The sequence below is a fragment of the Lissotriton vulgaris genome, chromosome 2_2, assembly GCF_964263255.1.
Source record: "Lissotriton vulgaris chromosome 2_2, aLisVul1.2, whole genome shotgun sequence".
In the NCBI taxonomy this organism is placed as follows: Eukaryota; Metazoa; Chordata; class Amphibia; order Caudata; family Salamandridae; genus Lissotriton; species Lissotriton vulgaris.
In genome coordinates, this window is record NC_141688.1 from 102,993,545 (window position 1) to 103,016,589 (window position 23,045).

The window sequence follows — 23,045 nt, forward strand, 5'->3', positions numbered from 1 at the left end:
ACTCCGCTCCATTCTAAGCACACAACTCCATTGTACTCCACTCTACACACTTTCCTCCACTCTGTGTTTGGTCACTCCACTCTCACACTTTACTCTACGTCACTCCACTCTATACCACTCTTCGCCACTCCACAACACTCCACTATAAAACACTCCACTATATAAGAAGACACTCTACTTCACTCTACAGCCTTCCACACCACGACTCTACACTCTACGACCCTCCACTACACCACACTCTAGTCCACGACACTCCACTTTACGCCTCTCCACTCTAGGACACTCTATGCCACTCCTCTCTACACTATTCCACTCTACACTAATCCGCTTCACACCGATCCACGTCAATCCACTCTACAAAAGTAAACTCTCTAAAATTCTATGCCACACTCCACTCACTCCACAAATAGCTAATTCGCTAATACAGATTCGCTAATTGAAAAACTCAAAATAGGTAATCGCAAATTTTGCAATTACCAGAGACATTCTGCAAATTTACATGATGCATTGCTATTTTGCAATCACAAACGGCCAATTTTTGCAATTCGTAATGTTTGTGATCGCAATATAGCTTGATGCATGTGCCCCTTGGTCATGCTACCTCTCTGCCCTTTGTTCAAGCCGTCTTTGCAGCAAAGCACAATTACAGATCAACATGGTGTTATATAGTATCTTCATAATAGCTGCATTATTAAATGCAATACATCGTGGTAGAAATTCCCAGGTGGCTATATTGCTTCATTCATTACTGAAAAAAGCCTGCAAGCTGGTAATTTATTTTCCTAATAATGGAGCAATCCATAGAAATATATTACTGTGGAAATGTGACTATATTTTAAATACTGTAAAGGGCTCATACAAAATCTTTGGAAGCATCATGATAATCTCTCTCTAACTCACTTTTTTCTCATTCATTTGTCTGTCACTCTTCTTCCCATTTGTCAATCAATCTATCTATCTATCTATCTATCTATCTATCTATCTATCTATCTATCTATCTATCTATCTATCTATCTATCTATCTATCTATCTATCTATCTATCTATCTATCTATCTATCTATTTTTCTATCTAGCTATGCTTCAGTCTGTCTATTTATCTATCTATCTCTCTGCCTGTCTGCCTCTTTGCGCTTCTCGGAATGGGTGAAACATGGTGTAACCGTTTTATCCGACATCCCAAGCTCAAAAACAAAGAATGATGGGTACCCGCACGTTGGGTTACTCTTGCATTTGTCAGTATCAATATTTGGCAGGCTCCCGATAAACACTCAAATTATGCGCCACTCATAATGATCGCCAAAGTACACTAATCAACTAACCCAAAAGGTATCAGCTCATTGTTGACACATGCTGGTAGTACATTGTGGCAAAGCTTTCCACATCTTCAGCATCAATTGTTTACCCGGAACCATTTTACTCCTTTTTAATGATTTTCTGTGATCGGATTTCACATTCTGTTATGTCTTGAAAGTTTATATAACAATATTTCGTTCACTGTAATGCATTCCCAGGAGCACAAGTCAATTAAATTCAGCTTTATAATGGGCTGGGCCATTAGAAAAGTCATAAACAGAAGTGGTTTGCCTTTTAGACCATGTAATAACATCTTGAAAGCAGCATTGTAAGTAAACAATTGAGGTGTAAATGAAAAGGTAGACATAATATTTCCCTATGCTTGAAATCTTTTAACCAGTAATGGATCTAAAGAGGTCCGTGCTAAATTAGGTGCATTAATATTCTGAACAAAGAGTTCTGCCAAAGGAAGACACCAACTAACACAACAAATAACTCAAAACTATCATGACTCAGCACCATCCATTAACAGGACATCCCCACTCCTGTACAGAAGACAAAATCTACCCGAGCAGGGAATGAACCAAGATTGATTGTACAGCTTTAGGCCACATATGAACCCAATCATACCATTAGCCCCAGCTTTCGTTCACACACCACCAAGCCCACACACATCCATAGTAGCAAGTGATTAATCAAAAGGGGCAGGACACAGCCATATGGACTACACTTGCAGTCATTCCACTCCTAGGCCATATTGTTTTATACATATTACACATGCCAACACATCCTACACCTGCAACCTGACATCTGCAGTGCCACCAATAAAAAGACTTCCCAACTGAAGGCAAAGACTGATGCAGAAAATGCGTCAGTGGCATGAAGAAGTAAGGGAAGAAACAAGGAAAAGGAGGGCCATCCAAGAGCTGCAGACGTCCACTACAGGCAGTGATTTCAGCATGCAGGATTACATGTAGTCATCCTTCGATTCATTTTGCTACCTTTCAGGATCCCAGCATACACCACTTACCATCCACGACTTACAGCCTATCAGCAGGCACAAGATACAGAGGACACCACCAGCAACATCAGCCTCACAAGCAATCATCTTTGAAGGGCATGAGAATGAGATTTGTAGGAGCTTCCAAGATGCCCGACTTCACTACAGATAATATGCTTATTGTTGCCCGGGAAATATGGCATCATGGGAAGCTGATGTATTTAGTACCCCTTCGCTGCCCTATCGATGTATAGCTACATATGTAAAGGTATCCTTTGACACTCTTATGCTTTTAGATATGTTAATACGTCAGATGGCTCCTCCACATCTCACAGCTGCGTTTTTTTAAAGATAATTCTTTCCTCCGCGATGAGTGGGGGAAAACCTCCCCTTGATGCTGCAAGTACAGGCAATGAGTTTGCCAATATCCGATCCCTTCTGGACTCTGGCAGACTTTCTAATGAGGGGGCCGACGCTCACTTCTGCGCCTCCTTCTTAACATGTTTGTGATATCACAAGTAATGACACACATGTATTGAATGGGCCTGGTGGGTATTCCCTGGTGGCTTCCAGGCCCATTAAAGTGTCAAGCTACTTTTCAGGCTACAGAAGGGATTCAGGGCAAGTATTACTGCCCTCAAGCCCCTCCCCCCCGAAAGCCTTCCAGCTCAATCCATTTCATTACGTTTCGCCTACACAGTGCTTGTGCTGTGCTTTTGAAATCTATTGTATTTAATATAAATCTTAAAAGGGTATTACATCCAGGCCTTACTTGTCATTGATTTGTGTGCTTGCCACTCGCTTTTTCCCTATTTCTATTGGTTATAGCATGCTGTTTCTGTCGTTTTTTGTCTGTTTCTCTTATCAGTGTCCAGGGGACCATGTACTCCTTTTCATCCGCTTTGGTAGGTGGAACTTTGTTTATTTAGTTTCATCTGCAATGCATTTTCTGTTTACCTAATATCTCTCTCCCTGCCTCCCTGCGTGCATATGACGCATGCTTGTCTGTTGACCTAATCTCTCCCAACCTGCAGGCATTTGGAGTATGTTTGTTTGTTACCCTAATCTCTTCCTGCCTCCACGCATTTGAAAGATGCCTGCCGTCTGCATTTTTTATTTGTTTGTCCAATGTCTTTAATTTAAAGTTTTGTGTTAGCCTTTATTTCAAGCTTAATTGTAGAGGATGTTGAGCTGACGCCGAGACTCGAACCCTGCTCCTCAACTCTAAGGTTGGCAGTTCTGGCTGTTACGCCGCATCCTATGTCCTGCCCCTTTTCTTTTCATTACTCTTGCTTTCTTCCAGCATCACATTCCAGTTTGTGGCATTATGTTTGGGCAAAGACACATTCATTTTTAGCCAAGGAGAGATAAAGTGATTATTCCACAATCAAAGGATATTGAGCCTCCCTCTGAGGCTCAAACCTTGTTTCCCAGATTCAAAGTCGACAACTCTAGCCGTTATGCCTCATCCTCTCTCATCCTCTTCATTGCCTTGTTATCTCCCCTCCTTCTCGGGGTGTTCCCTACTGTAGTTTTTTATGACCCTTTTGGGGTTGTCAGTCTGTATTAACTGTCTTTCTCTTCTAGCTTATTTCCTTTCTGTTTCTGTTCGTCTTTGTCTCTCCATTTTATCTTCCCTTCGTTTTCTTTTCCTGGTTACTTGTCCTGGCTAGTTTTGCAGTTTTGGCTAGTTGGCATGATCTGTTGAGAGACCTGCAAAGGCTGCCGAAGCTTCCAGTCTATTCAACGCTTTGCTGGTCTTCGTGCCAAGGATGGAGGGCTCTCTGAGGAGCACTGATCGCAAGGTGAAGCAAAAGAAGAACTCCATGCTGGAGAGAGCCAGGAACAGCCTATTCCATCAGATACTCTGTGAACCCTTACTTAGACTCCTTAACGAACCACTTGTATTGTCGGCGCTGATCCCTTAATGTCTGTGCACTTTTATGAGCATAGAAGGAGCACGTAAAGTCTATTTTAGCCTAGGAATCTGCCTCAGCTTGACATGCCCAACCACCTTTATTCTATTTTGGCCATGCTTACGCTCGCTCGGAGATTGCCTGCGCATTCTTTGTGGGTGGTTACCATAAAGTGCCCACATATTCAACAGTTACATAGTGTTTTCCTTAGCTTCTGGAAGTTATGTGCTTTGAGCTTATAGTGCTGAGTATCAAGTGAAAACAGTTCACTGAGTCCTGTTGTTTACCATGCCTCCCTTTTGCTGGTAGTTGTACACTACAAGTACCAGAAGAACCCGGGGTAGCATGACAGCTTGGCATATCTTCTTCTTGTGTTTATTACCTAGAACATGTCGACCCAAGTTGCACGTCTGAGCCAGGGAGGCTGCGTAGTTTGGAGAGTTTGACTTCATGTGCCTATTTCTGGTGTTTGGGTCTCTGGTTCCAGTCTTAGGGTTTCTTGTTTTAGAAGGTAGTATCTTTACTGTGTCAGTCCAGTCGAAGCAGTTTTCGACTGCAATTCCCAGAATGCACAGATTTGTTTAAGTGAACCATGGGACCATGATCTGTGGCCAATCTTTAATTTGCTAAGCAAACGATGGATCAGGGAAATTTTCTGTAACTTTGTTGTGTTTGTTTGGCTGCATGTTGTTGTGTTATCCTCGGCCCTTTATTTAATCATGATATATGGAGCTGCAAATTCACAATTTGATGCTATTCATTTTGCTGATTTGTAATTGAAGAATGGCTGAGGGAACCTTAATGGGACACAAACTCCTGCAGTCCGGCAGCCTATTGAGCTAACATGCGGTGTAATAGGGGCTAATACTTCCACAGTGCATGCACCAACAGTAAGAGCACAATATATTGCCTTTCTCAATAAACAAGTTATAACACTTTAACGGAGTTTAGTAACTTATATTGCCCAACTGTTCACCAAGCTAACGCTTACAACAAAAACAATATTAGTAATCACATAGGGGAAACCTATTGCATGTACCAATGCTGGTTTCTTTTTCTAGTAGACAGGACGGTAGGAGAGAGGGGAGCATTAGCAGGCCACCTTCTCTTCCTTAACCCCTCTCACCTCAACAACAGAAAAAATTAATCAGTAGGTAAGGATTGGAAGGGGATTGGCTTGGACTGCTTCTAGTCAACCCCTTCTTTCTCCACTTCCTGATTCAATTTTCAACAGCCCCTTTGTTCTACAATGCTTCCCTATGTTTTGAAATGAAAGCGTTGTTTTCTGTGCCAGCCAAAGAAAAGAGTCAAACCCTATTTGGATATTTATTTAAACTGAAAGAAAATATGAAAACAGTGTCTCTTCGCTTCAGGCACACTGTTCAGTACACAGCAGGGTCCACATGTTGTCTGGGATTTTGGGTAATTCTAAAAGATTATCCACACAGTATCTTGTTCCTAGTTGGGGCACATATACACAGTTCTGTACACCAGCAAGAAGTCAGATATAATGTGGACATTTTCGTAGCCTAAGAAAAAATCGAACCAGTATCCTGATCCTTAATGAGCCCCAGAAAATTGCCAGATGTTTATGCACCAGCACTGAGTCAGACACTCTCTGAATTTTTTCTTCGGCTAATTAAAAAATAAACATCATCTGGCGTCTTGCTTAGCCACAGATACACACATCTGTGTCTCAGTGGCGAGCCGGATGCTGCTTGAATGTTTTCTTAGGCCAAAAAAAAATCCAATCAGCATCTTGCTCCCTGCTTGAGCTGTTTTATGTCAGAATGTATTGTGGTGCACACATATTGATGTAAAACTATTGAAATCAATGATATTGCCTTAACATACATGTAATGTAAAATACCAAAATATTGACTAATAAAATATTGTGGTCCAAAATAGTGATATCATGTTAATACATCTATATCTGTATTTGTAAATAATATTCTTTCAATTTAAAGGTAAATTAGCATTAATAAATTATATATTTCAAAAAATGTATATAGAATTTAAAAAACATACATATAAAGTAAAACATAAAAAAAAGTTAGGCTTGGTTTTTTTTTTATAATGTGCTATGTTCACTCGGAGGGAATGTTGGTGCTTAGAGAAAGACAAGAACCAATGTTCAAAGAAAGAAGATCTACAAATCCAGGCTAGAAGAACAGGCAAAGTGTGGTGTTTTTAGGCTCTTTCTATACTTCAATTTTTGTTTGATTTTCGATGTAAGGCAGATGGTAGTAAGTTCCACTTAGAGCAGCAGCCACAGAGAAAGCTTTCCACCCAAAGACTGCAGGGAAATTTGGTTATCTCACAAAGATATAACTTTGTAACTTAAACTGCCACTGGGTTTATACCTTTAACACTGGGGCAGGGGAGATTGTCTTTTGTCAATCGTCATCTAAAAAATGTATGTACCAAACAGAGGGATATGAACAATTCCGTCCTTTTACAGGAAGCCAATGTAGAGAGGCAGAGCAGGGAAACATGATATCTCTTTTTTAGTCCCAGCTCTAGGATGTCAACATAGTTTTGTAACAATTAGAGTTTATTTACTGCACGCTCTGGTAATTCTAAATAGACAGTGTTACAAAAGTCCACGCAAAAAAGATATAAAAGTCAAATTTGACACCACAAGTTTTCATGCATATATATGCTCCGATTTTTGGTCTGGAAAAGAAATCCAGAAAGGAGAAGACTTAGTGGGCTGTAAAATTGCGGTCTTATTATTCTCATAAATATTTCGAATTTGAATGCTTTGTAACAATTTATGAAGAAATTCGTGTAGGCTTCATACATAAATTACATTAATTTTTTATTACACACAATGTTTAAATTAAACAAATTGTAACATTAAATTGAATTGAAAAAATTAATAATTTAGACATATATATCAAAAAGTCCATGTGTTACAATAGAAGAACATCTGAGACTCAGATGCAGGTGACAACATCTGGTAAGTTTTATTGGGGTACGGACCCAACACATTTCGGCGTGTGTGCGCAAGCCAAAACAGGTTTAGGAGTGTACCCTGATTAACCTTCCTATTTGTTGTCACCTGCATCCAAATATCAGATGTTCTCATATGGTAGCACATGGACGTTTTTTACAACTATTTTTACAGGATCCCTACACCTGACATCTGAGCAATCTCGCTATATATTGATACACTTATTAATAATTTAAAATAAAAACATAAGCACTTATTAAATCAAAATAAAATATAGGAAACATTAGTTATTCTTAAAGGAATTTTAACAAACAACTACCAATTTTAAAAAATACAATAGAAAATGTTTGTATGAACCTACATATCTCCATATATTTGAATTGTACATGCTGAAAATATATTTAAAAAAATAGCATCTAATATTCTAACTCCATTCCCAAATGTATAATAAGACAAAATACCAAAATCCATGTACATGAAAAAAATGCACTACTCTAACTTCAGCCTAACGTATGTTAAGAAAAATACATACCTGGGGGGTTATATTTATTACTCTAACTTCAGTTCTACTAACATTGAGAAATGCCCATATAATAGGAAACAGAGGGAGTCAGATTTATAGTTCTAACTCAAGTCCAAGAAACATTTGGTAATGTGCATATATTTGGGAGGGTTGGTTAGGATTCAGATGTACTATTGTAAATGTGGTCCAACTGACGTTTGGGAAGGTGCATATATTTGGGGGGGTCAATCACAGTTACTATTATAACTCCAGTTCAGCAAACATTTGGGAAAATTCTAACTCCACTCCAACAAATAATGATGAAAGTAAAATTATTTAGTAGGCCATATTTAATATTCTAACTGAATTCTAATAAACACTGATGAAATTGCAAACATGTTTGTGGATAGGAGTTTTGGTTACTAATCTGCTGTCGGTCCAACAAACATTTCGGAAAGTGCATACCTTGGGGAAGGAGTAGTATTTACTATTCTAGCTTCAGTCCACCAAACATTGGGGCAAGTGCATATATTTTGGGGACATAATCAATATTCAGACTGCTAATCCTCAAACATATATGAAAGTGTGTATATTTAAAACGATCTAATAAACTAATAATTGAAATATATAAATTAGTTACCCAAATTGTAATATTGAAATATTATTTAAAAACTATACATATTTACTGGAATTATTTATTTTTGTTTATTAAATAATCATTTTACTTTTAATTTACTATTAATTTAAATTGATTATTAAAAAGAATCCCACACTTTATACAATTTGAAATACATTTTTAAAAGTACACGCTAACAATACACACAACAAATAAAAATATCTATTAACCCATTGAGTGCTGATGACGGAACCGCTCCGTCATCAGCTACGGGTGACCTGTGCTGATGACGGAGCGGTTCCGTCATGGCCCGCTTGGCGCGCCTGCGCGGCGCGAATTTCGCGCCTGCGCTGACGTTCTATTGAGCGGGGCGGGCCATGACGGAACCGCTCCGTCACACGCACAGGTCAACCGACGCTGGTGACGGAGCGGTTCCGTCACCAGCATGCGGCCGCCGCGCGGCCGCCCCGCCCCCTTAGCACTGCGGCGGAATAGCCGCCGCAGTGAAGGGGTTAAAAAGAGTTAAAAAAACAAATGATGAAATAAAAAAATAATACAACACACCAAAACATCACAATAACAACAATATTACAGTAAACAATATTTTAGGTGGAGGTGAAAAGCACAGCTAGGGACAATCTGTGCTGACCTCGAAGGACCCACAATGTGCTGAGGTACCAATGAATTGCAATGCCAATTCAACTGAGTTGCTGACTTGTCGGTGGCCCCTGCACAATGGCGTTCTGCAAGGAAGCTGCACAATCCAAATAACTCAGTCTCTCATATGGAGCCCTCTCCTATCACCTATGGTAAAGACAGGAGGCCGAGCCAAGGTGTGATAGTGATATGTAAACCTTCAGCAAAATGAACAAAGTGTGTGTAGTTTCATGTCATTTTGCTATTTTGGGCATTATATTCAGAAACCTTAAAGGACATTTTCACGGTTGTTTCCACAATTATCTTATTTTACTCGCAAAATACATCCATTCACACAGACATGTGAAAGCATTTCTGCAGATTTTAACATACTGAAGTTCCTCAGACTATGGTGCTTACATTATTACAGGAAGACTTAAGAGGCGGCAGTGACACATTGCATTGATAAACTATAAAAAACATTGTGCATGCATCAAAGAGGATCTATTGAAAGCCTCAAGGTATCCCGTTGAGCCTGGTGATCAGAGAAACTATTCTCGTAAGAACTCAGTGAGCAAAAGTGTTTGAACTACGAAAAGATTAGCAGCCAACAGTCTCATTTTATCAAGCTCCTTTCTGCTGTCCACAATAGCAGCAACAAGTTATAAAATATTTTAAAAATATGTGGCATCTTATCCTATTTTCTTTAACCTCACAATATTTATATATTTTTTTACATAACATTCCCCATATTTTTCACCTCCACTCATTTCAATGTAGCCCAGAAATGTGTGGTACCAGATATGAAAGTCCCAAGAATGATGCTTGAAGCTTGGTTGATTAGTAGGACATGGTTGCTACGGTACTAGTTACCTTGGCTCATCTGGCTCCCTTGAATTCTGCCAACCACTAGACACCTGGAAAAATATTTTCATGAACTTAATGAACTTACCTAGAATTGCATGCACATGTCAACCATAATTAAAAAATTGCATTTCTTCACATTTGTGTGAATGGAAGTTTTGAAATGTGTGATGCACAAAATTTCTAGGACTGGTAGTTTTCCCTGAGTACCAGCCAAGCCTATGGCCACATACTGCAGATATCTTCTATGCAATTCTAGCCCCTTCCTCATCAAAAAGATTCCTTGGTCTTAAAGTGTCTAATGTTGAAACCCACACATGTGATATAGGCCCACACTCAGAAATCGTCGGGAAACACAGATTGGAGTCACTTGTATATAGGTATATGTTTCTGTGTGAGGAAGAGTGAAGGCCACTACCTTGCTCTGAGGACAATTATATTGAAAATCTATCAAATATCCTGTTTAGACCACTGTCCTGGTCAGTCAATTAGTGTGAGGGTGGTCCGGCAACCAGCACTAGAAGCTTTATGACATGTAGATGATGTAACTATATAGTTGTAGTAGGTTTCCATACCATCCAGGGGAGATTCTTGCGACAAAATGACAGATAGCATACTCCAGCATTTCTTTTAAGTTGCTTCCATATTCCCAAATGCTCTGCAGCTAGGTGTTCAGCTGTGGGCATACACACCTATAACAAGTCCATAAATGTATGGTACCCCAATGCTCAAGAATAAAGATGTGGGTCAAGCCTTCACATGGATATGTTCCTTCGTGAAGAAGACTTGGGTGAATTACCACTGTTTGGGAAAAATGCAAAACATCTGACAAAGTCCAATTTCTGTGCAATATCCCAGCCTGTAGATCATAGTAAGGGAGGTTTGGTATTGATCAAAATAAACTTTAGGATGTGTAACTGTTAATAATATTTGGTTATGACATGTTTCCATATAGCCCAGGAACGATATTTTCAAGAAAATATAGGTAGCATTTTCTGGCATTTCATTCACAGTTGCTTCCCAAATTTCCAAAATGCATGGCTCCCAGTGTATTGCCAGTGACCCCCCTGAATCCAAAGGAAACCTGCATACATGTCTGGCATCCCCATGCTCAGGAAATGTAAAGGATCAAACCTGCGGGTCAGGATTAGGTGGAAGAAATTACCACGTTTTGGAAAAAACTGTTAAAAATCTAAAAAACAAACATGATCTACTACTAGCGAAGGTTAGAGCAAGGGAGGTTTGGATTACATCAGTAGATTCCTTATTTCACAATTATGCTGGTTATATACTTTCCATAGTGTAGTCAGTTTGATATCTGTCTTCAGATCAACAGTGCACAGTAAAATGCGACTCTGCCACAATTTTGTGATCTGCTCTAATATCATATCATTATTGTGCAGACCACGTTCTTTAAGAACACCACACATATTCAGTATTGCAGGACTTCTGACATTCAGGGAACCCTTTCCTTGGTTAGTGTTTGCCTATTTGAGAAATGCAACAAAATATTGAACATATTTGTTTAAAAAATGCACATATCGTAGTCCAGTGAGATATTGAAACTGGGTTTGCACTAAGACAAAGCACTGAATGTGCTGGAAAACATATAGTTTGTATGGGTGCACAAAGACATATATATCATTTGACAACCTAACATTGATGTTTTGAAAAAAGCTCCAGCACATGAGTGTGCAAATATCCCAACAGTATAAGGGTTAAAGCTAAAAGTAGAGAGACCTCTAGAAAAACACTTGGGATAACATCTGACAGCAATTCTGTGTACTAGCACAAAACAGTTGCATGGTGATAAGACAATAGATCCAAATACCATCAAATGACGCTTCCTCTTAAGAGGTGCCTAGTACAGAGAGAGGCTTGAGAACTATTCATGTCTTCAAGTGACATGAGAAAACAAACTAGAGGAATCCCAACATGAATCCACAAGACGAGTAGACACACTGCTTGGTAACATGTAACTCTGAACAATTTGATGGAGCTTGAGGGTAAAGAAGTGAGTGGTAGGAAATCTAATATATGCCTTACACTTACACATTATGGAAAAATGAGCACTGTTTTTTACTGGCTGTAGTGGACAGGAAAAAGAAAAGCATCACACAGTCCACCCAAATAGGGCAGACAGTGTAACATCCTACCTACGATGGCCCCTACTCAATTGGCCCATCAGAGGAAGCATTGGTTAGAGCGGCAGACCCTGATGCAGAGGTCTAGCCCAGGACCAGGGTTCAATTCCCCGCATCGGCGGGTCTTGGGCTCAAAATTCCACGGACCTGATAATTCTCGCCTCGGTCGTATTCCAATCATGGAGTCCCACTCTGCAACTCTGGGCAATAGCTTGCTTAATCTCCACAACGGCCCCCACAACGCTAAGGATGTCTGGCCTCCACCTTGGGGGTACCCAGGAGTGGACGCCTCACAGGGAAAGCCAGGATGGGTTCCACAGCGGTATTCATACAAGCGCCTTGAGACCCTTGCGGGTGAGTAGTGCGCTATACAAGTATCAATTTACATTTACATTTACATTTTACGTCAGGGCTCCATCAATAATTAAAGTTCTCCCTTATGTAATTAAGGCAGGCAGGCCTAGGGTTTGGCAGACAGGGCGCTCCCTAACACCTGCTACTTAGTACCCTGTCCACCAAACTCTCAATATAAACCTTTACTTCTAAATATATCCAAAAAGTCCAATTGTTATATGGTTCCAACGAATTTAGTGGGACTTCATATTAGATCAACAAAACGTCATAATACAGAGACTGAGTGTTCTTATATTGTCAGTAAATGTTGGTTCGGCTAGCTCACAGTACTGCATCTAAACTTCTAAACCTCAGAGTTGTAGATATTGTCGGTAACCTCAAACATAACCACTCTCATTTCCAAGGAATTTGTGGAAAAGAGAGCTAAACCTTTCTTTTGCATGCCCAAGGTGTCACAAAGAAAAGACAACAATAATACATTTGAAATGTTCATTGAAAATATCTAATCTGTGTAAATACAACATGAACTGTGATTATTTCACAGATGTGTTATAAGCATTATTAAAACCATGAAATATAATTTCACCCACGTTAATTGTTCCTAATGTTATTCCTACCTATCACTAATACTCCTAATCTAGTGAGAGCGAGGTGGGTATTCCCTTTTGCCAGACCCTGATAGAATGATCTAACTCCGTACCTTGGCTTAATGTTTCGGTAAGCCAGCCTCAGTGTATCAACAAATGCACTCCATCTGATTGTGCAAGCCTGCACACATCTGCTTGCACAACTATCTTCCTTCTCAGTCACAGTTCACAGCAGCTACTGTGATAACTCCAGTGTGAAGTGCCCCTTACCGAATTCAAAACGGATGCGGTTTAAATAATAAAACACACACCGATTTCTGCTAGAGACGCAGATTAACATATTTAGTTAGTCTGGGGATAAGAGTTGCCTCCTACAAGCATATAATAAAGCAAGAACATTGCGTTCTAGTATGTGTGTCCCTGGAACTAACTGAACAACAATGTCTACCAAAAAGAAATACGTGTATGGCATTTTGTTGTGTTAGTGAAAAACATGTTCAAACCACTATCTGAAAAAGATGCTATGACAAAAGGGAAAACTGAAATGGAAGCTAAATATATCCTAAAAACACAATAGTATTACTTCAATGCCACAGAAAATAATTGTATTTGAGGCCCTATTAAAGAATTTCAATCTGCTTCTGACAAAGTAAGTGACTTTTTCCAGCGTATATGATTTTTTTTAAACGGTCCACAATTGTAATATTTTACTTATTCCTTCAAAATGAAGATTTGTTTTCTTTTGTAACCCTTACTGCTTTTTGTACCATATTCTTCTGAAACAATTCTGTGATGGTATATTAGAAACAACACAAAAATAATCATCTTATTAGTTAGTTGCACATGCTTTTTGTTATTGTGCTCTAAAAAAGGAAGATTGTCGCAAGACACTAACATGTATCAGTATCTGCCATCTGGCACTCCTGCATCCCCAAAGTTAGCCAACTGTATTGATTTCACTTTTTCTATATTTTCAAGGTTCTAATGCATTTGGACACATAGTCCACCTGCACTTTGGATATTATTATCAAACCACCAGTCCACTCTGTTTCCGAAAGCACTTCTGGCTGAACGCAGTGAATTTAAACTAGGCCGCATCACTTTTAAAGCACTGGCCGGCCTTGGTCCAGCCTTTATTTCTTCCTTGCTTCACCGCTATCTTCCTTCTCGTAATCTTCGTTCCTCCCACCTGGCTCTACTCACAACCCCTACTTTTATCCGTAAGAAACACGGTGGCCTCAGATTCTCTTTTCTTGCCCCCTCCTGTTGGAACTCACTTCCTTTGGAACTAAGATCAACCACTTCCTATACCCACTTTAGATCCAGCCTGAAAACTCTATTGTTTTGCCAGGCCTATGAGTAACACATTATCTGTCCATTAACCTTCACTGCTGACTTTCTGCTTCTCCCCCGCTCACAGTGCCATGAAACCGTTGGTGTAAGTGCGCTTTAGAAGTAATTTTAACATAACATAACATAACACTTCCTCCAGCTATTCTGATCAATAATTCAGACACTTGGAAGAGTATTGTCCTAAAATGGTCATATAGAAATTAAAGAGAACATAGGATTATAAAGTCTTGAAAAGTCCCGTCTACTGCAAAATGTATCTAATGAATATTCAAATCAGTCCATCTCAATATTAAAAAAACTTCAAAACCTCTTTTAATGTCCTGCAGGTGTTGAACTCAGAAAGCTCAAAGACCAAGGGCCTAATTATGACTAGGGCTCCCGGTTTTATGGTATTTATTTTTTTATCATTTCCGTCTGTATTTATCCATAGTTATTTTTGGGCCATTTCATCTGTATTTACCCATATTTATTTTTTGGTTTGTGTAAAAATTAAGTTGTAAAATTGTATATTTCCATATTTACTTAACATTTTCGACGAGCACTCATACTTTGATGTCTGTCATGTAATCACTAGTTAAGATACCAAATATTACATACCAATACATCCACTAGTAAATATTTGCATTATACTACAAATGCATGTTGACATATGCCATCAGTTAAAGAAATTTTATCCTGTTCTTTCATTTACCATGCTGTCCAACTGCTCAGCTGGTGGGCTACAAATTATGAAAGACAGCACGAAGGTTCACTTAAAGAAGCACAATTTTCTGAATTTATCCGCCTTTAAAAATAAATGCAGACAGAAAACCCATTGTTTTCTGTCTGTATTTATCTGTAAAAATCTGTAAAAACGGAAAACAGGGAGCCTTAATTATGACTTTGCCGGTCTTGGAACAGGACGCCACGCCAGCACCCGCTGCAAGACTGCCAAAGTTCACCGCGTCCTGCCAGGTTCCGAGTTAATTCGTGGTCTGGTGGGTGAGCACCATGGTGGTCCCTCAGCAGTGCAGTACAAAATCTCATATGTGAGCCTTAGAACTGCACTGCCCCGGGACCGCCAATGAATGTTCCTGTACGGCATGGTCTGTGAAGTTCATGCCGTGCAGGAATAGGGGTGCGTGCACAAAGGGGACAAAACATGTGCCTCCCTGCATGCACCCCATGCACAGAGGCAGGAGGGGGCCCCTTTGTTTCCTCACCACCAGCAGTTTCAGGGCGTGAGAACGGCAATGAGACTGCGGGCGTTGAGCAAACTTGTAATATGCTTGGCGGTGCTGCAGCGTTCTCACCGATTATACTGTGACCTGAAGACCGCCACCCGAAATCCAGGGAATCACATCCCCCGGGCAGTTGCGACAGTCCCACGGAGGTCCGACCGCTGTACTTGTAAGTACAGTGGTCAGACTGCTGGTGCTGCGATCCCAGACCATCACCTCATCTCCACCCCAAGTTTGGCGGTCCTATGGCCCACCAAACTTGCAATTAGGCCCATGGTTTCTATGAAGCTTCATGAAACATTTAACTGGCATACCATTTTGAAGATGACCCAGTTTCAATCGAGTTCAACAAACACATCTTGTGAAGTATTCTAATGTCAGTTCACTCTGAGGAAAAAATTAATTTGTGTTGTGAAATATTAATTAAGCAGAAACTCAAAGGATCACTAACTTACTACATTTTATACCATGCAAGCAAAACATTTTAATCATTCGCTAAACCTATTTTGTAAATTTTATTTCAGGGGCAGCAGAAGGGCACCACAGTGGACTGAAAGTGAAAAAGGGTCACCATGTTCCAGAGACAAAATTTCAACTATACGAACATTCTGGAGAAGAAGACTTTTGTCAGATTATGACGTACCAGTTACACACTCTAGACAAATGCAATTTTAATACTTCTATTCCACTGATTATAATAGTACATGGATGGTCGGTACGGACATTGCATTTACTTTTTATTTACAATTGTACACTGAACAAATGCTCTCATTTGCTTTAAGCAATTGAATCAGTGCCATTCCAGTGAAGGATTGTGCTCTTTTTGTGAGACATCTAATGAGACTTGTACACAATTAGATTCTTAAACCAATATAAGGTTCATCACAGCAGACTGTGCTTCTTTTTGAAAGAATAAAAGATCTCAGAATATTTGAAAGTGTTAAATATATGCACTGTTCTCTAATAACACCCCCTTAGCACCTCCTCTTTACTCAACCACACGGATCCAGACCTTTGCTAGGACTGCCAAAGACTCTGAGTGTTAAATTTAATGCCTCCACGATATCTGTAACATGCCAGCCACACTGATTGTTAGGCCCTGTGACACTTGTCTTTAGAAACCACCATTGTTTAACTATCAGAGCAAGAATGTAAATTTTCCTAGCTATCGTAACGGAAAGTTTCAATTCTATTAAGGACTCGGAGGCGAGAATTATGCTATCCTTTCTTCACTTTATTGAATGGCAGCCATTCAAAGAACTTAACAAAACCACTATTCCCATGAACCATAGGGAATAACAAGATTCAAACAATAGAGTATCCTAACTCAGATTGTCCACATAAGTCCACCAATCACAGGGCCCCATGTCCTCTGTCATCTTCCGTTCCCCCTCTTTCGTCGCTCGAGGTCAGCCCAATGAAACGTCTCAGGAATCCTGTTTAGCGGAATCTCCTGTCAAAACAAACAACATAAATAGGCACTAGCCAAGGCTAAGGTTCTACCCTGTAGGGGAAAAACAGAGTGAGTCATAGCAATGACAAACACTAAAACAGAATATCAAAATCACGTGGAACATTTTACTTGTTCACAGCAGCACATCAGACTCAAGTGAAAGATTTACTTACTCAAATACGAGGGAGGGAAAGAACAAGATTTGTACCCTGGGTGGGATAATCCTCGCCTCTGAGTCCTTAATAGAATTGAAACTTTCCGTACCGATAGCTAGGAAATTTTACATTCTATTTCAGGACTGGAGGCGAGGATTATGCTTCTTTAAAGCTTATTGACCACCAAATGAGCCATATCAATCACCAGTTTGAAGTAAAACTGTTTGAAAGTAGAGTCGAAATTGCAGTCTGCTGCATTCAGAAAGTCTTCCAGGCGAGCTCCCATGGTACAAGCTTTAGAGGCCATGCCCTCCTGTAGAATGAGCCCCAAAGGATCTGAGATCAATACCAGCCTCCTGCCTCATCCACCTCACCCACCGGGCGATAGTTGGGGAAGAAACCGCTCAGTGGGGTTTGCGCAGCGCAATACGCAACTGTCTCTTCCCTGGAGGACAAAACTCTTCTGACATTTCTTTGTAAGCCTTGAGGCACAAGACCACGCAAAGCTTGGGGAAATCCAGAAAGGCTGGATAGGAGATAGATGTCGTGCCACACTTGGTTCGGCGGCGAACATTGAAGGTGACCCCCGAGGGGGAGAAAATCCTGCTGGTAATATTCAGGGCCCTAACATCCGAGACCCTCCGGCAAGAGATAAGACAAAGAAGCATGGCCAACTTGGCCGACAGCTCCTTTCAAGAGAGGAATCTGTTCAGCTGCCAAGACAAAAAGCGGTTCAAAACCAGATTGACATCCCAGAGACGAGAATAACAAAGCTCCGGAGGAAGAGAAAGGCGGATACCCCGAAAGAGTCAGCAGACCAACGGATGTTCACCCACCGAAGAACCATCCACAGGCATGTGCCAAGCCGAAATGGCAGAGCGGAAGGTGTTTATGGTCCTGTACGCCAGACCACCAAAGAAGTCAGAAAATTCAGAATAGATGTTACATCTGTTGCCATGGGATTGAGATCCGGTCGCACACACCAGCGGCACCACTGTCTCCAGGTAAATCTGTAACGTTTCACTGTACTGTCCGCACAGGCCTTGGACATGAAACTCTCAGCCACTCCCGAAAGGCCTGGGACCCTCCATCATCCTCTTTAATCCTCCACGCCATTAAAGTCAAGGAACCTTGAGCTATTAGAGGATGAGGAACATTGTCCGGACTGAGAAGAAGGTTGGGATTGGAGAATCCCAAGAAAGTTCCAGAAGAACCGGAAACCAAACCTGAGACCTTCAGATTGGTGAAATCAGGTCCACATATGCTCTCTGGTGCCAGACTGGAGCCGAGGCCCTCGTTAGCATCGAAAACAGGGGAAATGCATACCCCCTCTCGGACCGCCAGCCCTGAGGAAAAGCGTCCGTCCGCACTGCCAAAGGGTCCGGCCTCAAACTGAAGAACCGGGGAAGTTGGTGGTCCGAACGGGAGGCAAACAGATCTACCGAAAATGGAACCCAGGCCCTCTGGAGGTCCGCGAAAACGCCCGGTTGCAGCTTCCAAAGGCTTCCATCGTGAAAATTGCGAGAGTGGAAGTCCGCTACCAGATTGTCCTGACCTTGGAGATACTCGGCTGTCACCGAAACATGATGATCCAGGCAGTACTGCCAAAAATTTGCTGCCAGATTGGAAAGAGCCCTGGAGCACGTACCCCCTAGATGGTTGATGTAACGGATGGCCGATACATTGTCCGTCTTGAGAAGGACGCAAGACTGGACCGAGTCTTTGGTCCAGCATTGGATCGTAAAAGATCCCCCCAACAGTTTTGACAGTTGATATGCAACTGTTGTTATTGAGGAGACCACACACATCCTGTGGTGAAGTCGCCACACCTGTTGCCCCACCCGGTCCTGCTGGCGTCTGACTCTATGACAATATCCGGCACGGAGCCGAATATCGCACGCCCATGCCAGGCCTCCATATTGGCTAGCGACCACTGGAGTTCTTCTTTGGCCTCCGCCGAGAGGGTTACCTTCTGAGAGTAGGTCAACCCCCTGCGCAGGTGATGGCTCTTGAGCTGTTGCAGAGCCCTGTAATGAAGCGGTGTGAGAAGTTGGCTATGTAGTGTTTCCAATTCTGGAACCACTTGGTATCAGTCCAAACAAACCCCAAAGATGTCTGGTTGTAAGTCAACCTTGTTAGACAAGCTATCCTAGTGGTAGCATGGACTAAGCAGCCTTAAAGGCTTAACTTAAGAGGTCGTGTTAAGCGAGCTGTTTTACCACATACAATCCTGTAATCAAATGAAAGGACACCACACAAGTATATTTTATAAAAATATATGTGTTTATTTCTAAATTAATCCCCAGTACTCTTTATGAGCAAAGGGGCACAAGCGTTAAATCAAAAGCACAGTATAACATACAAAGTTGCACAATTTTGGATGAGGGCCGGTGGCCACTCAAACCATATACTAAAAAAGTGGTATGAGGGATACCAATCAAACAGTGGTTAGGCCTAGGGCCTAGAGAATCGCTGGGAGCAGTCAGGACTAGCAATGCTGAAGTCGGGAGAAGCCCGCGGGATTCGGGTGCAGCATGTAAAGTGCGGCTTGCACCAATGCAATGTCAATGGTGCGTAAAAGTTACACAAAGTTAGTTTAAGGGCACTTCCGCTGAACCTAGAGGAACAAAACTTAAGACACAGACCCTAGAGGTGTGTACCAGTGTGGGAACACCGGCGTTGCAATGTTACCTCACCCACAGGAAGTGGGTGCACAGGGTCGAAGTGGCGTCGGGTTTTGACACGCAGGTTCTTGGCGCTTGAAGCTGAAGATGCTGCAGGCGATGTGAAGGAGAAGTGTCCGGTGGATCCAAGGGTGGATCTGAAGTGGTGAACACCTGAAAGCAGAGGGGACAATGTTCAAAGTCACTGACCAGTGACCACCGTGGAACCAGATTGGAACCAGGCAAAGTCGGGTGCAAACAGGTGATGAGGTGTTGCTTCTCTCTGCAGCCACGTAGACACGAAGAGGTCAAGGACGTCCAGGAGTCGATCACGAGCTGCCCCTTAAAGGCTCTAGCTAATGGCGGTGTCGGCAACTCGATTGAAGCAAACAAGCCTTGGCTAATGCAAGCCATGGGGAAAGTGAAAAAGGCTAATTACTCGGACCAGCAAGGTCAGAGCGGGTACTCCTTTCTACAGGAGCGAGGGCAGGTCTGGAGCAACCAGACCCATGGTGTAAATTGTAGGTTTCGTCGCCAAGATGGCCGCTGACCATGTGACAAGTGGCCGGGATGGCGAGTCGAGTGGCACAAAACAAAAGGGCCCCACGCAGAACGTGGAGATGCTGGAGGGCTGATCTTTGGTGCAAATGCTGCTCGGTTGTGAGGCTTCTCAAACCCCAAAGCACAGAGTCGAGGGTGCCTCGGGTGCTGCGCAGTCAGCGTCTCGGGGGTCTTTCAAGATGTCCGCTCCCACGTCTCTCGGTGCCTCCACGGGTCCCTTCTTTGCAGGGACTGTGGATCGGGCTGTGTGAAGTCTGGGAAGCTGGGTCTTGTCAGGCTCTGCACTCGGGCTCCGGCGGGAGGCGGTAGCAAAGCAGACGTCGAGGTGCTGGGTGGTGCCTGTTTTCACAGGGTGGCCCCTCCTAGGCCACAAGGGAGATGCTCTTCAGTCTTCTATTCATCGGAAAGTTGAAGTCCAGTCGTCTTCTTAGTTTGAAGTTGATTTCAGGATAATCTGAGTTGCATTGGCACTGCTCCCACTCTTATTCCAATCTGAGTGGCGGATCTCCAGCTAGGTCCCTCCCTATGGGTGGGACCAGGAAGGAGGACGGTTACACCCCCTTTCCTTTGTCCAGGTCACACTGGAGCTGGGGCTGGGATGCCCCAGAACCGGTTTGACCGGATTATGCAAGGGGAAGCTTTGTGCTCCCCAGGCACTGTCTGGTTTCTTTCAAACCTCCCTGCTACAATCCACTATCTCCTGTCTGGGGTGGTGTGACACCTCCCTGCGACAGGAAAGCCTTTGTCCAGGCCTCCTCTGCTGAGTTTCGGTCAGCAGCAGGAGGTCAGACATGTGTCTGTGGCAGAAGCATCCATTTTGTGGATCTGAGGCTCTTTTAAAAATCAACCGCGTTTTAGAAAAAGTAACATGTCGTCCCCTCTAGAGGGGTGGAATGCTACCCCCGTCGCCAGGACTGGTGAGGGGGTAGTATTCCAATTCGTATGACACCTTACACGACATGTTTTGATAAAGCCAAACCAAAGTTAGCATATAACCGCGAGGATTATAATACACTTAATAGTATATGGTTTGGCATTATCCCGGAACAGCTAAGGGAATTGGTCCCAACAGCTGCAGACAGGCTCAGCTCATGCTAGAGCACCATCTCACATTAAACCACGCACTCTGCCTTCAGGATTGTTAAGGCCTGCCATAGGAGTGGCTCACAGGTTTATATGTGTCCAGATAGGTTTAGATATAGGCATACTATATCTAAGCAAGGGGTGATTACACCACCTTGTCCCAGCTGAGTGATCAGCCAGTTGTGTCAATTTTAGATAGCCAGCCAGGGGTGGCAAAAGATATGCTGCAGCCCCTGGTAGGCCTTGGATGCACCTATGCCCTGGGCACCTATAGTGCTCTATACAGGGGCTGATAAGGTGACCCAAGCCAATCTAGTTATGCACCTAGGGTACATGGAATCCATTTTACAGAGAGAGCAGATAGCCTGGGGCCCTGATTAGCAGGGAACCAGGCCAACTAAGTCGAAAACCAGCTAAACACAAGGCAAAAAATCTGGGGTAACCATAGTCAGGTAGCCACCTTCCTACAAGCGGGCCCGGGAAGATGGCCTGGATCGAGGCTGAGAGTAGCCCCACAATCTGGGCCAACTGTCTCAAGGAGAGCTGGGGCTGAACAACGCCCTCCTGAGCTCATGACGAATCTTCGTCATCTTGCTAGCCGGAAGACTGAGGGTACAATCCATGGAGTTGATGGAAAAATCTAAAAGCACCACCCTCTGGGCCGCTGAGAGGGTTGACTTCTCCTCGTTGATCACGAAGCCCAAGCCCTGAAAGAGATCCACCGCCCTTTGCAAATGGCAAGTTAAGGCACAAGGACACTGTGCCATGAGGAGGATGTCGTCCAGGTAGAAATATAAATCTTACACCCAACGCTTGCAAACACTCGACCACCGGGCGCAGAACCTTGGTAAAGCACCAAGGGGCAGAGGATAGGCCTAAGGGAAGCATTGTGGACTCTTAAACCTTGACCAGCAACCGAAATTGAAGGAAAAGTCAGTGGGGCGGAAAAATAGGGATGGCCAGGTATGCGTCCTTGAGATCGAGATGCGGCATCCAGTTGCCGGGCCGGAGAAGGTCGCGCAGAAGATGGATATCCTCCATCTTGAAATGGCGGTAAACCAGCCATTCATTGAACTTATGCAGATTTTTGATGGGACGCTGACCCCCATCCAGTTTGTCTACCAAGAAAAGGTTGCTGACGAAACCGTTGAGATGAAAAGAGGTCTCCACCACCGCGCCCTTGGTGAGAAGGGAGCATACCTCCTGGTCGACTAAGACAATTTCAGCCTCCGAAAAGGCAAGGGGTCATGGCAGAACCGGCTGCACAGGGTGCCCGTAAATCTCGATGTGGAAACCCTGCATGGTTTGTAGAACCCAGGTGTCCCCCATGACAGAAGTCCACGCCTGGAAAAAATGCGCCAGATGGCTCCCTACTTTTAGAATGGAAGAAGGGAGAACATTCACCAGATGAACCAGAGGTGCCACCACCTCTACCGTCTCTGTTCTTCCCACAACATCCTCTGGTCAGGTAGAAGTTTCCGAAACGGGCTTGGCCCTGGTCCTGCCTGCAGTTGGAGCCTTGTCCTCTATTTTGGTTTGGACGGCCGGACAAGCGGCCCCTGCCTCGCCCATCCCCATGGAAAACCCGAGGGAGAAATACCTTTTTGATGGAGGACTTCGCTTTATCTAACGGCATAAAGGTATTAACAAAACATCAGAGCTCTCTGAGAAAAGGGTCTCAAAAGAGG

The 23,045-nt window shown here is 42.7% G+C and overlaps 1 protein-coding gene across 3 annotated transcripts in view; it reads left to right on the plus strand.

Moving 5' to 3' along the window:
* Nucleotides 1–23,045, plus strand: part of LIPC (lipase C, hepatic type) — a 607,669-nt gene that overhangs the window by 289,263 nt on the left and 295,361 nt on the right. For all 3 annotated transcript variants that reach the window (XM_086959372.1, XM_086959371.1, XM_086959373.1), the window contains exon 2: nt 15,967–16,157. In XM_086959372.1, coding sequence (XP_086815498.1) covers nt 15,967–16,157 — 191 coding nt within the window. The remainder of the gene's footprint in view (nt 1–15,966; nt 16,158–23,045) is intronic.